Here is a 17,134-nt window from a genome sequence, read left to right on the forward strand (position 1 = left end):
TGTTACTGACTGGTTTTTACTGAACTCTTACAAAAATGCATCAGTACAGATGAGCAACAAATCCACTTGAAGATTAATAGTAAAATATGAAGCCAGCCACTGGAAACTGAAAATAAACACACTTTGTCTTCCCAATTTAATATTTTATTGTCATAGTTGTTTGCTTTAATAACATTTGAACACGCTCAAGCACACAGCCAGAACGCCACATGAGAAACCAAAAACTGGGTAAAAGCAAAGGGAGACATGTACACCCAAGATAAACATTTTGGTTTCAACTGGTGAAGTTCTTTCAAACTATTTCTTTTGCAATTTAATTCTGAAAATCATTTTTTTGTATTCCAAGCAAAATCCTGGTCCACATCTGTTTACAGATATAACTTCTGCCATTTGTCATTGTCATTTATGAAAGCAAAAAAAAAATAAAAATAACTGGAAGAAAAAAAATCATGTAATCATGAGTAGACCAGAGTAGGGAGGTGGGGAGAGGTGGAGGGAGGGCTAACCCAGAAATGGCATAGCTGAGCTCTCAATATGAGAAAGCTGACTCGTGTGGACTTCATCTTGGTTTTTCATTTGCTTAAAAACAGGTTTTTCTTTTTCACTGAAGTTTTTTCTGAAGCTGATCTTCGACACGCGAGAAGGGGGGGGCGGCGTGAGAGGGAGGTGCCGTCGCCTCTGATAACAGTGTGGGCGGGTTATGACCGAGCTCCACACGTTGCTTCTCACCAGGACTTACAGGCAGCTCAGTCCTCTTCAGTCCCGCTCGGCAACCAGCTTCAGCACCTTACCGATGGCGATGGTCTTACCTGAGACACAAACAAACAAGGGTCAGCATCCAAACATATGCTGCTCATCATGGTTTATACTGCCCTACAAAGGTTAACAGCTGCAACTACACAAAATATCTCCCAAATCATTGATTTGTTACGTCACCATTATGATTTAGCTACTGCTTTATTAATGTGGTTATATATAACAGTCAATTTCTAAAGAGTTGAAGGGTTAGGCTAGCAGCAGAGTTTGGTTTTTTTAATCTCTATTCCTAATTCTTTATGAATATATTAAACCTTTCAATACTACACTACACATTTCTATAGTATCATTATTTGTAGTAAAACAGCTTTTAAAAACTCAGATTCTGGTCTTAACTCATTCCTGGCCAAATATGCTGTTAGTACTTGTTTACCTTTGTATAGCAGTGTACCATGTATATATTTATTACACTATGAATACTGAACATCTTAGACACAGACATTTCTTTCTGAATGAATAAAATCATCTAGCCCTAAAATGTAAAACATGTTCTGACATTTAATAGATTCAATGATTCATAAAAACTAAATTCAATAGATGGACTAATGATTAAAACTATAGTTTTTTGTAGCCTTGGTTAGCAGCAGCAGCAGCAGCAGTTGAAAAGCTCTAGACACAGACAGCTAGAGAACAGCCTGCAGTCTAGAATCATCTACAGGTGGTGCAGGTGCTCTACCTTCGTCTCGTAAGGTAAACCGTCCCATCTGAGGAAAGTCTTTAAAAGTTTCGAGGCAAATGGTTCCTGCTGTGCGCAGACGGGCGATGCAGACCTGGTCCTGTTTGACGAATCGTGGTCGTGTCTTACTCTTGTCACCTGTCTTTTTGTCTACCAGACAGATTAAGGCCTGCGGAGAGAGAACAGAGACACACTAAATCAGCACATATCTAAAACACTTCTATCATTGAATGACAGCACTGTGTGTATACATTATGTATGTATCCTTAGATTTGGTTTCATTATGGTGCTCAGATGGAAAACAGTGTTTGAGCTGATGGGGAAGGTGAATGTGATGTATCCAAGTGTGCTGTGTTCATTTGAATCAAAGCAACATTATGAAGAAAACATCTGTTCAACCAACAGCTGTACCAACAATACACACAATACAAGCTCCATGTGTATGTCAGCTGAGGATCTAATGTGTGTATATGAAGGTGTGACAGCAGAAGGAGCACCAGGCCGTACCGTGATTTGCACTTCTTCGATGCAGGTGTGAATGTGAAGGACTGCGTTGTAACCTGGACAGATGATGGATTTGTGTTCAATGATGACAATCTGTGGGGAGAAGAGGAACACACGTTACAACAAGGCATGTCTAAAAAGAAAAACTGTTTAATGAAGAATTTCAATGACAGTCCTACAACTACAACATGAATACAGAAGCTCTGTTGATAGTTAAGTTAAACCAGGTCTGTATTGGCAACCCTGAAACTACAGGCACACCAACACTGAGATCTTTTTAATACCACACAGTGGAATTAAACTGTCTTTACACAGTCATACTGGTCAAACTATGATGGACTATAAGACCTACAACTGTTCATTGAGTACATATCACATTTTCTCATATATAACAATATATGCTAAAATAATTTAATCAGTTAACATGACCTGGACTCATGAGTGGCAGAAAAGTGATGACTCATCAATCGATTACAGTAATACTGAACATTACAGTAATAGTGAGTTTGTGTAAGTTGATGTTGTTTTTAGTAGAGTCCGACCAATATATTGGTCAGTTGATATTTACCTATCACAGATATATCAGTTAATATGTTGTCTGACATTGATTATGAGATTTGAGGGACCTTTACCAAACATGTGTTCATGTATATATTGTGTACATATAACATTATCGGCCAATATATCCATATCAGAATTTCTTGCTCCGTAATATCAGTATCAACATCGGCTCCTAAAATCCAGTATTGGCGGTGCCCTGGTTTTTAGCTCCTGCAGTTGCAGTAGTGACAGTGTTTGCTGCAGCTCTGATGCTGCTCACAGTTTCCTGGAGCATGATCCACTGTCACACCACATCACATGTACTTTATATATGTACAACATCAACAGCTAACTAATGTTACTGTCCACTGCAGAAGATAGACTATTTAAGACCTTTTTAATATCTTCTAACACTTTTTAAGACTTTAGACCTGCAGATACCCTTAAATCAAATTTTACAATTTCAATGTCAGGTTAAGACTATTCTTATTTATAAAAAGTCAATCAAATCTTAACACATGTAACAACATGTAATAAATGATTATATCATGCACTCAGCATGTTTACCACATTCAGTGCAGGTTATAATAATACATGATATGCTCTTTTTGTGTTGTAGTCTACTTATTTTCTCCCTGAGCTGAGCTGCTTTGAGCCTTGTTGAGTTCCAGCACTGACCTGGGCGTCGAAGGTGCGCCCCGAGTGGCAGAGGTTCTCAGCATTACATAGGATGAAGCCGGGCAGGATCTCCTCCTCCTCGATGCCCTTCAGCCGCAACTTGAGGTTCTCACCTGGAGCCGCGTCGTCTGTCTCCACATCATCTGACAAGAGGCTCAACACCTCCACCGTGTGCTGTACCACACCAGGAGAGAGAGAGAGGGAGAGAGAGAGAGAGAATAAACGTGTGTAGAAATAGAAGTAAAAGCACTAAAGACATGGAAGTACTTTCTTCATATTAGAACAGATAACTTGTATCTTGATTCCAGCTGACACAGCAAAAACTATCCAAAAAAAAATCTTACCCTGTTTGGCATCATGATCAGCTGCTGTGCTTTACTGATAGAGCCCGACTCTAGTTTGCCCAGAATCACAGTGCCCATGTCCTGCAGGATACACAGCAACAACAATGTTAGACACAGTTCATCATCATTATGTCTGAGTGTGAAAACTGCAACATTACAGGAAATGACTCAAAGAGATGAATCAAAGAGACACTGAGCTGATTACCATGTGAATACAAAGTGTCAGTTTGGAGAGAACACTGATTTAGTACATATATTGAAAATGTTGGATACTAGCACACATTGACACCGTCTCATCAGCCTTGTTTAAACCTAAACAGTGAGTCAGGAGGAAGTGGAATCAGGGACTGAATCTTTTACAGAGCGGTAAGTGTGCTAAACTGGCACTCTGTCATACTATATATGTTTTATACCTTTTTCCAACAAAGACTGAACTCTTCATTTTGTCATCCATTTTTTAATTTAGTCTTAGTCCTGTGTCAAACGTCCATATTAGTGTTGATCATATTTAGTAACCCTCATTCTGTTTTACTTGACTAAAGTCTGGATATTTTAGTCTTATCTTAGCCAAAGAAAACCAAAACTACTTCAGTTTTAGTCAATGAAAAACTGTTGATATTAAGTCTTTGTCAGTCATCAGATAAGATTCAACTTTCAGGTTAACCCTAACCCTAACCCTTCCAAACACCAGTTTAAGGAACATGGAACATGTTCTGATTTATTTTAAACAAACATGATTCAACAACTGTGGCCCAAAACTCTTTAAACTGTTATAAACAATGAGAGCTGAACAGACAACTAACCAATTTCTTGTTGCCCCAAAGTACAAAGTTTCTGTTCTAAACAACAGGAAGAAAATGAAAAATAATAACACACACACACACACACACACGCACGTAGTAAAAAATAATCTAAATAAATCTGAGGTCAGCTGTTAACAGAAAAAAATGTACCTCATGGGTGTAATAATGACATAAGGTTACCAAAATGCAGTCTAGCAAGTTAGTACACATGGCATTAATATTAAAGGTTAAACACAGCCAGCTTTATTGTGTTTTATGAGTGTTACTCCAGTCAGTGTATTGAGCTCTGAGTGCTTCTAAAACATGGCTGAACTACACTGAACAGTTCACCTGAACTCCTCCAGTGTAGAAACACTTTAAATTAAAATAAAGAGAGGTCTTACTTTTTAAACTACATTTAGTCTTGTCATTGTTAGTGCTGTCTTGTCATCCTCTCATCTTGCTTATGTAAAAAAAAAAAAGTTGTTGAACATTTATTCATAGTTTTCCTTTATGAAATTAACAATAAAGAACAGACATACCTACAGTGTTTAAACAAAAATGGATTCTTACCTTGTATTTGTCTACAATGGGCAATCTGACAGGTCCATCACTTGATCTGTTGAAACTTGGCAAACTGTCCAGGTGTGGAATGAATGGTAAACCTCTGTACAGCAAACATGAAGAGAAGTTAGAGGAGATAGAAGAACAGGAACAATCTTCTCTGTGTTCAGTCAGCATAGTGCAGGACTTACGTGTACCAGGAGCACATGTCAGTGGGCTCCTTCAGGTTGGCTCCTGTCAGCCCAGAGCACGGCATGAAGTGAATGTCTTTCTTCGGGTTGAAACCCACCTTCTTCAAAAATGGCACTAGTTTCTCCTTACACTCTTCATACCTGAGGGTTCAGACCACATCATAGGCTTCAAATCACTACATCAGCTTTCAGTCACACACAGCCAGCATCATGACATATATGGAGGACATGGACTGGAATGGATCATTAGACTTCAACAGCTGCCTCTAAATGTTCAGAGAATCAATCATTCACACTTAAATCTACAGGGTGGGAGTTTGTCTCCCTGTCTTGTCAGTAGGAGTAATTATTAAAATACTGACACATTCTAACATTATAGCCTTCACTGTAGCCTCCTCCATCACTACTGTTGCAGCTGGAAAAAGGTGGACAAACTGTTGTGAGTGAGTGTCACACAGAGCCATGAAATGACTCCTGTCACTATCTGAACCTGATCCATTCAGTCTGGTAACATTTGGGTTGCCTTATGAACAGAATAACTGCACTATATGTCTTTGCACATGAGGAATCTACATTCAACACTGGGTCCATAGCAACAGCAAACCAGGTTACACAGGAAATGAGACTAAATGATGATGCACTACAGTACAACTTTTTATCTTCACATCTGTGTATAGTATGCAGCAGGTCACTGATCACACTTCTCTTCCTCAACCTTACTTTGGAAGCTTACTGTACTTCAGGAATACGAGCTACAACACATTAATTAGGGCTGAGTGATTAATCAAACTTGATTCTTTATTACAATTTAGGCTAATCAGATAACCAAGATAAAACTATCATTGTTTTGCATTCTGTTTCTAATGATGTTCTCTTTTCTGTCTTGTGTTCAGCACATCATTTGTCTGCTTTGTTTTAGTTTCAGTCAGACGTTGGTTTCTATTAAGGGGCAGCGGTGGCTCAGGAGGTAGAGCGGTCGTCCACCGATCAGAAGATTGTCGGTTCAATTCCCGGCTCCTCCAGTAGCCAAAGACTAGAAAAGTGCTATATAAGTACAGTCCATTTACCATTTTAGATACTAATGCTCTGTGTAATGACCTCTTCTTTCTGTAGGTGCAGTCTGTTACTGTGCACATGCTTACTTATAAGAAGCTGATTAGAAACCTGGTTATGTGTATAACCTCTTCAGGAGAAGTCTAGTTGGATAATTCAGATTTTTTCTAATCACCTACTCACATCACAGAAACCATGATTCTTGTATACATGACAAAGTAATCAGATTACAGTATAAGCAGACAGTAACCCTGTTACATGATTCCAGCATGTTCTTATGTTGTCTTACCGACTATCCTGTAAATAAACTGAAGCACAGAGACCATCTCCTGTGGGTTTCTTTTTTTTTACATTACTTATATACAAATGTGCCTCATGAAGCACTCCAGTGTTCTGTATGAGCTGAATTTAGAGTGCTGTTCCACCCCCACTATCTGATCATTCTTATCTACCCACCTCTCCAGGCTCCAGTTGACTGTGGGGTCGTCCATTTTATTCACCAGAACAATCAGGTGCTTCACGCCGGCTGTTTTGGCCAACATGGCGTGCTCCCGCGTCTGTCCACCTTTTTCAAAACCAGTTTCAAACTCGCCCTTCCTGGCAGAGATCACCTTGGGGTCAAACACAGTCATGTGGTCAGTCAGTGGGACTTCTTGTTATAGCAAAGGAAACAACACTCCTTAAGCCACAAAGATGATAATATAATCAGAGAAATCAGAAAACACTGTTGCTATTCACTGTTTTTAACTGCGTCAGCTACTTCAATTAACTTGGCTAGTTTATCTGAATTTTAATCAATCTGTAACTCCTTCAAACCAAAGAGCTCCAGAAACTATAAAACCAGAGGAACTAAGAACTGAAAGTCTCTTTTGATGCTCTAATGATTTGTGTTTGCACCACATCTCAATAATCATGTACATTAGGGAAAACTGCATTTTTCTTTTTACAAAGTCAGTGATGGTCCTCCCTACAAACCACACCCTTAATCTACCTGCACCCTTCAGACTGTTTTTAAACAGCTGGGATTATCGTACAGGAACTAAATTTAGTCCCTGGTTCCTCTGTGAAAACACTCTATTGGTTCCAGTTTTAGTAGCCTCAGTGGCCTCAGGGGGAATCATCAGAGGAGCTTACAGTAGTGAACATAACAGCAGCAGCTTGTTGCTAGTATCAATATGAAGACTTAAGAAAAGGATTGACTTTAATGTTGTTCATGTTTAAACAACAGTTATGTAGCTGACCTGATAATCTACATTTAGAGATGTTTGTGTTGGAGCTGCTGAGCCACGTTAATCTGGACGAGTGACGACTACAATCCTTCATTACAAATCAGTTAGTCAATCTAACACAGGTGAGAGTGTCAGAGCTGCATTGAGGGATTTTATTCCCAGAGTTCTCAACAGTTTAGTCTGAAGTCTTTAAAAATATTTTCCTGGACTCACCAGTACAGCCAAGTCCGCTTGCGATGCACCTCCAATCATGTTGGGTACAAAGCTCTTGTGGCCTGGAGCGTCTAGGATGGTAAAGTGCTTTTTGTCTGTCTCAAAGTACGCTCGGCCCACCTCCACTGTTTTGCCTTTGTCCCTCTCCTCCTGGTTGGTGTCCAAAGCCCAAGACAGATACCTGGGAGACAGACATGTGGTCACTGGTGAGAAATCTCATCAAATGAGAGGCTTAACTAGAACTCATGGAAGTGTAATAAAGACAGATACTTAGAAGTTACAAAACACATCTGTACTCTGACAAGTTGAGAAGTCAGAGTACACAGGAGAAGATTCATGAGTGAAAAAAACGGATACCAGCACATCATCCAGTTTCTTTCTGTGTTAATGAAACGTAACACTTCCTGCAGGTGTTTCACCATAAAACCCAGTCAGCACAGAGCATGTATGTTCTACATTTGAATAGAAGTGCTCATTAAAGCAGACACAAAGCTGTGTGCACACTCACCAGGTTTCTCGGTTCTTCTCCTTGGCTTCTCTCTCGTACTTCTCTAAGGTTCTCTTGTCTACCATGCCTGTTAGATACCTGTTGGTCAGGAAGGGGAAAATTGAGACATGTATAACATAACAAGGGCTTAATGTGGTGAATGGAAGTGAACCTTGAAATGGAGACTGATACTCACATGATTTGTCCGCCAATGGTGGACTTGCCAGCATCTGGAGAAAAAGCACACAGTGTGGTTTAGATTGAGCTGTGAGACTGTTCTTCACACAGATGGTAAAAGTACCTGACTAATAAACTTTTTAATAGTACACATGTGCATGACAAAATCTGAACCACTGAACATTTGACTATGTATTAAAAAGAGCTCCACCCTGTCTGTCTGTGCTGACACACACTCAGCAAAAAGAACAGGTGAGGAAGCGGCGTCTTCTATCACTACACAGTTCATATCAGTGAGCCAAGCTACCATAACCACGTCAGAGGTTGTGGTGTTTCTATACTGTACATTAATCAGGTTACTACAGTGCATGCAAACACATTCACTGATTAACCATAAACCTGCTTTCTCTGAGTAACCTGCTTACTTAGCTGCATGTAAACACACTGACTGTCTATGCTGAGTGATAACAGGCCATACAGTTAGTGGGTGCACTGCAAAATTCATCTCTGATGGAGAAAAGTCAAGTGTAATCTGTCAGCTGATGACAGACACAGCTGAGTAAACACACAACAACGGACATGAAACAAACTGTGGCAGCTGGAAGAAGAGTTCACATCACTACATTGTTTTACTGTGTGGATCTTGATATGATTTAGATGTGTGAGCATCAGCCAGCAGTTTAGACAGAGGTGGTAACAGCAGGACAGAGGATGAGCACCCATTATAGTAAGGGTCATATATTCAGATATTTCATTTGAAACACAGGCTGACTGAAGCTGCATTTCACACAGATACTGACAGTGATATTGAGCATTTAAATAAGACAAAAGGAACATCCAAAGGTTTTTAACAGGTACTAGGAGAAGTACCTTTAAGTCTTTTCTTAAAACTCACTTTTATTGTCTGGCCTTTTCTTAACTGCTGTTATTTGTTATATTATTATTATTATTGCATATTGTCATTGTTTTTATTCTGGGCATGTTATGTTCACTCTTTTTACTGTAAAGCACTTTGTTTTGAAAGGTGCTATATAATAAAGTTATTATTATATTGGCTAATATTCATCAACAAACATTTTAAATAAAGACTGCATCAGAATTAGAAACTAAATGTGCCATGAATAGGACCATGTGCACTTGAAAACAATGTGTAGTGTTACAGTAGTGGACACAGTTAGTTTGTAAATGACCATAATACAAACCTGTTATAATAAATCATGAGTCATGAACAACACGTCTATTATAATACATTTAACAACTGAATTAAGAAATGCCCTTAGAGATAAATCATTAGTTATATTGTAAAGTTATTGATGCATTTCACTCTCTCTTTCTATTTGAGCCCAGCTGTTCTCCAGTCCACTGCAGGGAATCAGCAATGACAGCATGATCACTGTTATTTTCTATTCTTTACACCTTCAGTAGGAACCAGAGGACATGGAGCTGAGAAACTCTTCTTTAGACTTGATGAGATTTTTTGACAATAAAAATATTGAAATATTTACAGTCACTCTGGTCATTTTAAGGTGAATCTGACTTCAGAGACATTTATTTGCACTGACCTACGTGTCCGATGAACACAACGTTGATGTGTTCCTTCTTGGGGGCGTCTGGCTGTGTGGGTGGAACCTTGGGTGCTGGTGTTTCCTCTTCCTCCTCCATCAATTCTGGGGCCGTCTCCTCCGTTGTTGCTGCCACTGCTGGTCCCCGGTCCCCGCCTCCTGGCTCTTCCTCGTTAGGCTCGGCCTCTTTCTGGTCCCATGGTTCCTCTGTGGTCATCTCTGAGTCACCATTCTCCACTGGAGCTGTCAATCAATCAGAGAACTCTATTTTCACAAGCTACTTATCAACTCTACTGGGTGAAATATACACTTGGTAATATGTATATTAAGCAGCACATTTGACTTTCTCTCTTTCTTAGTTGTTACCTATGGAAGTGTAATGCATTAACTTAAGAAAAAAGTCTGCTGTGTTCTGAATTAACTAGAAACCTCAAAATCCTAATTTCACACGAGCAAACATGTCCCGCCTGTTCATTGTAATCCAGTTTTATTTAGTTTTGGGTTTGAAACATTAGGTGATTGTGGTGTCTTTAAGTAATATAGCTGCTATTGTTATTAGGCTCCTCGGGACAGAGCGGAAATAGATGAAACTAACAGACTGCCTACAGAACTGAGAGGAAGAAGAAAAGAAGAGGTATATTCATCTTTCAGGACCTTTGCTTTGCCCAGAGGTCGTCCTTACCGCAATTACACCACTTTAAGCGCAACCAAGTTCAGACAGCAGCTTGCGTGACCACTGTTTGGCACTCCGTGGCTCACCTTACACAAGTCATTTTGAGGTATCTCATTAATTCAGAAAAACAGAGCAGATTGTTTTACAATGAAAACTTCTCTCAGAATTCTGAGATCGTTCTCGTTCATTCAGAAAAACAGATCTACGTTTTTTCTCTCATGTGAATGCATTATGTTACCGTAGTTACCAGAAGAGTCACCTTTGTAAAGTTAATTTTATTTATAGATCAAAATAACAATTATGTCTCCAAGGACTTTATAATCTGTACAACATAATCTGACCTTCTTGTCACTAAAGACTCTGTGTCTTATTGTGAAAGGAAAGATAACGTTCCTCCTTAATTGAAATGAGGGGATTACTTTCACAGCGAGTCAGTAACTAGAAATACCACGTCTTCAACAACCAATCAAGTTGCAGTTTACATCCATGTCTGTAATATTTGTAGAGAAGATTTTGAAGGGATTTAATAAAAAGGTATGTGTATTTTGTGGTAAGATAGAAGTTATCACTGAGGCTGGGCTGTTCATTCATTCATTCATCACAAGGTCACAGCAACCTTGACGCATGACCACCAAAATCTAATCAGTTCATCCTTGAATCTAAGTGGATGTTTGTGCCAAGTTTGAAGAATCTCCCCCAAGTTGTTCCTGAGATATCACGTGCATGAGAATGAGACGGCCGGACAACCTGAAAACATAATGTGTCCACTCACAGCTGTCACCTGCACACAGACACAAAAACTAACAATGAGTCCTAAATAAACAAAAGGAAAAAGGATGCTGATTCATGTTTCAGTGCACTGCATCAAACTACTGCACAGAGCAGACAGGTTTACCTGTGAACACGTTTTTCTTACACATGTCTTTGCTGTGTTAGCCTCTCCTGTGATAGAGGGACTAGCACAGTGACTGAACACTAAGCTAAGCTGTTTGTGAAGTGTCCTTTCACATTGATGATCAAACTAAAGCAGAGTGGCTGTGGTGGTGTCAGGCTACATGTTACAGTTTACATCAACAGTCATTAGCACATCAACGCCTGCTCAACTAGCAGTGGATTTTAATGGCAACATCTCTGGAGCCTCATCACATTTCTGTTCATGCCAACTTTGTAGAAAGCAAGAACTGATTTATAAATTATATCTGGCTTCACGCTTCTGTCTGAAAACAGCTTGTTATACAGACAACCTTCACATAGCCATTACATGGGTAGCAAACCGTGATAGCCACCATAGCATACCATCATTAAAAAAAAAACTTCCACAGGGAACCAGAGGGAAGATTGCTGGCAACACTGATTAATACGTTCTCTGTTTGAAATGCAGCCCTATCAGAACACAGCAATGAAGGCTGAGCAGCAAACATGGAGACTAAATAGGAAACAATGATAGAAAGCCTCCTACACAGCTCAGTAACACTGCAGAGAACACATCCTGGTTCAGTGTGTACTGAGCTCTGCTTCCTTTAAATCTGTTGTTTGTGTTTGTTTGTTTTTAACTACTATTTAACAGACACCCTCATTACAAACATTATGTTTCCTGTTAGAAGGGCTGTGCTGTTTATACTGTGAGGCCATTATATACTCACTCACAGGAAACACACCTGGGGAAATACTACACAGTGCTAGTGAACTAAACGATGACAGAGTGGTGCATCTTCCTAAAAGAGCATCTTTGACTCGACACAAGTAAGTATTCACTAACAGCATTTACACTAACTGACAGCTCTTAACTTTGATTACTGATGCTATTAACAAAGCTACTGTTACTTTAATATGTTTATAATATGATGATAGTATGGCAGTCAGTGTTATCTAAATGTGTTGGCTGTACCCTTATTGAAAACTATGATAAAATAAAATACTACCTGGGCTGCAAGTTCTCAATTCAGCTGGCAATCTACTCTTAGAGTCTATTTCCAAAGGACTAACTACATCTACCACATGTCTGAGAACTGTGGAGTACAGCTTGATCAAAGCTTGAAATAAAGGTTAAATAAATCATATTTAAATTCTGCATTCACTCTTTTTTCAACAGGGAGGGAACAGCAGTTTAATAATCCCGCTGGCTTCACAAAAACACTGAACTAAACACTTGTAATAAGTGGAGTATAGCATGTAGCCATAATGAAGCACAGAGTGATACATGACGTAGAAACAATCAGCAGGTTAAACTACACTGGCTGTATGTACAGAGGAGCAGAAGAACACTTCATAGATAAGCATGAACCTTGATGTTATCCAGCAGTGTAAATGGCTATTTGTATATCTATTCATTACACTTCTCCCATGTACTGGAATCCTACACAGGATTGTCCTAATACAGTAGTTCCCAATTTGTGGGGCTTGTGACTTGAAAAAAGAAAAGAAAAATCAGACTAAAGAGGAAGTCAGATATTAAAATTAAACATGATGTACAGCCAATTTTTTTTCTCTTCTCCAAATTCCTATCTATGTTTATCATCTCACAACGCCTTCAGATTTATCTTGAGATCCTCTTAAAGGTTCTTGACTCCCAAGGTAGGGAATCACTGCCTTTAAAGATGAATTGCTTTTACCAAAAAACTTTCCTGAACACCAATTTAGTGCACCCCCCCTCCCCATCTGGCTCAATGATGCCTAACAAGTAGTATGAATCATAAGTAAATCAAACTGAGGATTCCTCACTATGAAAGCATTCTCTAAATTGAGTATGTTTGACATTGTGTTAGATACTGTGTGCAGATTTCAAATCAGTGAGGTAGGACAAGTTTGACAACCCCTTACTAGTCACATTTACTCTGAGTTAAAATGTCTCATTTCCTACACAAACCTGCGCTTGTCCCAGTCAAACTTTGCGTGAGACGAGGCGGAGGCACCCCAACTACTGACCTCACCAGCTGTCAACCTCCAACAAGACAACACTTCCTTTTCTTCTAATGATGTAATACTGTTTTCATATCACATGTCTAAATCTAATAGTATAAGCATTTAAAGCAGCCTGGTGATTATAAGAATGGCTGCTGGATTAAATGACCAATGACAATGCAAGCAGAGCTGCTGGATTTATTGTTGGACTTGATGGTAAACTTTAAAAGTAATACCATTGTTTTTAATACTCTACTATTACCAACAAAGTAACACTGTGAGAGGGAAAATATACAGTGTAGCTACAACATACAAGATATCTGGCTATTCATCAGTTTTTAAGTGTGGGTTCACTCCAGGCCTCTGTACATTCTGTAGCGTTGAAATAAGGCTGTGTCTGTGTACAGTGATAAAGACACACAGCCCCAATGAATCCACACATCCCAGACAAAAGACAAACTGATGCTAATCTAAAACGAAAACTAATTATTCAGTTAGTTTGTGGTCAGACACTGTCACTTCAAGTTTTGATGTGGAGAAAAAAAAGGCACCATCTGGCACGTTCACACAAGGTAGATAAATAAAACAAACACTGCTAAACAACTGTACACAAAGAGGGGGAATGAAACTGCCAGGTGAAACTGAACTTCTGTAATTGGGTCTCGGTAACCCATGATGTAACCGTCACTATAGGCTTTGTTAATCCTATCTGTTCGGTGAGGGAGTGCACATGTCAGGACAATGAGGAGAGTGGTAACAGCATATTTGTGACACACAGGCGCTGAGGGAATCCCGCTTAAAACACAGCCTCCACACATACTTACCAGCACTTTCTGACACCTCCATGGTGGATATTTTTTCAACAGCAACTGGAAAAAAAGAAACAGCAAAAGTTAATTGTTAAGTTGGGTAAAGTTAATATTTAAGTTCATTTAACAAAAAAGGAGACCGACCTGTTCCAATAGCTACAGGCTTAATTCAGTTAAAGGAACTGTGAGGAATTTCTCAACTGACTGTGGGTAAAATAAGTAGTTCTATTAAGTTTATTAAGAGGCCAACAACTCAAGTCAATGCTGGAGATAGACATTAAGACGTGGTAACACAAACAGTTTAGTCTGGTCAACCACCTTCTTACATTGGAACACAAACATCCAAAGTGTTAACATTAAAGTTGTGTAGCGGTGTAAAGACAATAGAGGGAGGTGTTTAAACCACTGAAATACTTCATTTGGGCAACACAGCGTCAGTCATACTAGATATGGGAGATATGGGAATCTATGGCACGCTGCTATAAATGAAAACATGTCCTATGATGAGTCTCTCTCTCCTGGCCTTCACGGGCTTTAACAGTGACACATTTCGGATCCACTGTTGACCAGGAGTGCGTCAGAATATCCACGTCACACCAAACACCAACGTTCCCACTTCTTTTCTTTCTTTTTCTAATGACGAGCTGTGCTTTAATTATAAGGTGAAGTTGGACTATTTGAATATGACAACAAGGGCATAGTTCTAACTTGCTTGGTGTCAGTTAGTGAGTAACGTTACAATAAGCAGTCTTTTTGGCTAAGTCGCCTTAACTAACGCTGGGCGGCACGATTGTGAAACCACAGCAGCTAAAAGATACATGCTAGCGCCGGTTAGTTGCACCAAGCTAACGCCGGCTGGGTTAGCGACTCTAAAGACAAGCGTGACAACAAGCTGTACGACCGCTCTATAACCAAACGACTGAGTAACATCAACATTTTATATAACTTAAGTATGTAGTCGATGTTACACAGTGGCATGCGTCTATACTACTGCTACACCACACTGCTCCCCAGCTAGCAAGCATGTCGCGCTTCATGGAACGCGTGTCTGAAGAGCAGGTAGCAGCTAGTTAGCAGCTAACAGCGAGCTAACTGCTAACTAACGTGTCTGAACTCACCCGCAGAGTCGAGGTCCTCCGAGTTTGCCTTCGCGGTAAAAATCGGGACAAATTCGGGGGCGTTTACATTGGGCACAAACGGTTTCGCGTTCACATTCAGGTTTGTGAAAGCGGAATCTAGTTGTCCGTCGATTGTGGCCTCCACATCGTCCTCTTGTTCCCAGGAATCAGGGGCAGTGTCTCTCGGGTCCATCGTGGCTCTTTGGGTTTTTCACCACTGTGAGATTTGAGCTGCGCACTTCTCGGTTCTACGTCAGCGTCCGTCCAAACCCCGGCAAAAGGTCACCTCTTGGACTGATCGGAAGAGTCCCAACTGGAGGTGTGATGTGTAGTCTCCGGTTCCGATGAAAAGAAGCAGCCGGTAACTGTCGGCGGAGACGCCAAAGAGAAATGTTCGATTCAGCACTCCCAGAGACAGTCCGCCTGAGCTAACGCGTCCCCTCCGTCGACGTGCTTCACGCGGTGGCTTTTGGGATATGGAGTCTTATTCGAAAGCGGAACACAGAAGCTTTGACAGACTCGCGAGACGCAAAGAAACTACATTTCCCAAAACAAATTGTAACCGACTCTTTGCGTCAGTCATTTCTGACCTTTTCAGGAACCGCACATTCGACTCAGGTTTAGCAAATGGAGAATGACTTTTACATGCTTACTGATACAACTTCACTTTCTCACTATATGGTTTACATTCATACTTTGTCTGGGAAGCGCATTAAACTTGTATGTAAATATTGTAAAGTATCACAGAATATTCTTCATATTTGGGGATTTGTAGAAAGTTTTTTTCAGTACTTTTAAGAGCAACAATAACGTTAAAAACATTTGCTCTGGTTAAGCCTACTCAGACTAATGAGAAAATGATGGCAATACGACAGCAAAATGCTTAGTTTAAGATTTAATAAGAAAAAAAAAATTCTGGGTTAGCAACACACCAATCCCAATCACTGCAAGTGATCTGAAGTTATTCATATCATTTTAATTCCTCTTTCATTTCATCCATTTGTGCATTTCAACTGTCTTTTGTCACAAGAGGTGTCTCACAGTTTTATTATAAAAGGACACTGAGGAAATCTTATCAACAGTAGAACAGTGTATTACTTTAATGACCTCAGTCTAACACAAATATGATTTAATCACCTTTTTCCTCCATAAAAAAGTTCCTCTGCAATAATAATATCTATCACTTTTGTGCACACCTGTGTATGTGATTTTAATAATTACAGAATATCACGTGGGTTTGAATGTGTCCGCAGGTATTAAAGGGCCCAACCATAAAAAAATCATAAAAAGATGGCATGAACACAGGGACACAGCTGGCCAGCTCTGCTTTTAGATAAGAAGTGTGTTGTGATTATTTATGAGTCATTGTTATGATTATGTGCCCACAGTTAGTGACTAATATGTTTTATATAAAAACAGTATATAACGCAAGACTTAATACTTATGCAGAAAAGATGTTATGCAAATTACTTATACTGACTTATTTCATTAAAACAAGATGTAAGTAGGCTTCATTTCTATTGTTGTGTGTAACAGGCTTAGATCAGTGATTATCAAAAACTGGGCCAAAAATCAGTACCGCTCTGTGTAATGTACCAGACTGCAGACATTACCAGACAAGAATGGACATCTCCCACCCATCTGCCACCCTGTATTAACACCACACATGACCAGATGACTTAAGATTAGCTTAAACACTTAAACACTTTTGGTCCAACAGCCTCTCTCTAATCAGAACCAAAGCTCAACTGACAAACCTCTGCTGATGGCTTATTAAAAATGGAAAAACCCAAGAGCTTTTAATATTGACTTTTATA

General features: G+C 39.6%; 1 protein-coding gene across 2 annotated transcripts; it reads right to left on the reverse strand.

The window, feature by feature from the left end:
* gspt1l (G1 to S phase transition 1, like) lies at positions 1-15,762 on the reverse strand. 2 transcript variants are annotated; one of them, XM_062437979.1, is made up of 14 exons: positions 15,318-15,762; positions 14,215-14,259; positions 9,817-10,059; positions 8,274-8,307; positions 8,099-8,176; positions 7,591-7,771; positions 6,605-6,759; positions 5,096-5,236; positions 4,914-5,007; positions 3,559-3,639; positions 3,215-3,388; positions 2,000-2,089; positions 1,493-1,661; positions 1-809 (listed from the first exon to the last, which is right to left on the reverse strand). In XM_062437979.1, the coding sequence occupies exons 1-14, from the start codon at positions 15,508-15,510 to the stop codon at positions 757-759; spliced, it is 1,731 nt and encodes a 576-aa protein (XP_062293963.1). In that variant the 5' UTR covers positions 15,511-15,762; the 3' UTR covers positions 1-756. The 2 variants fall into 2 exon arrangements, with proteins under 2 accessions (XP_062293963.1, XP_062293964.1); XM_062437980.1 differs by lacking the exons at positions 14,215-14,259; positions 15,318-15,762 and adding an exon at positions 10,127-10,164 and having other exon boundaries at positions 9,817-10,093.
* Positions 15,763-17,134: the final 1,372 nt, after the last annotated feature.

Source organism: Scomber scombrus, chromosome 18 (assembly GCF_963691925.1).
Source record: "Scomber scombrus chromosome 18, fScoSco1.1, whole genome shotgun sequence".
Lineage (NCBI taxonomy): Eukaryota > Metazoa > Chordata > Actinopteri > Scombriformes > Scombridae > Scomber > Scomber scombrus.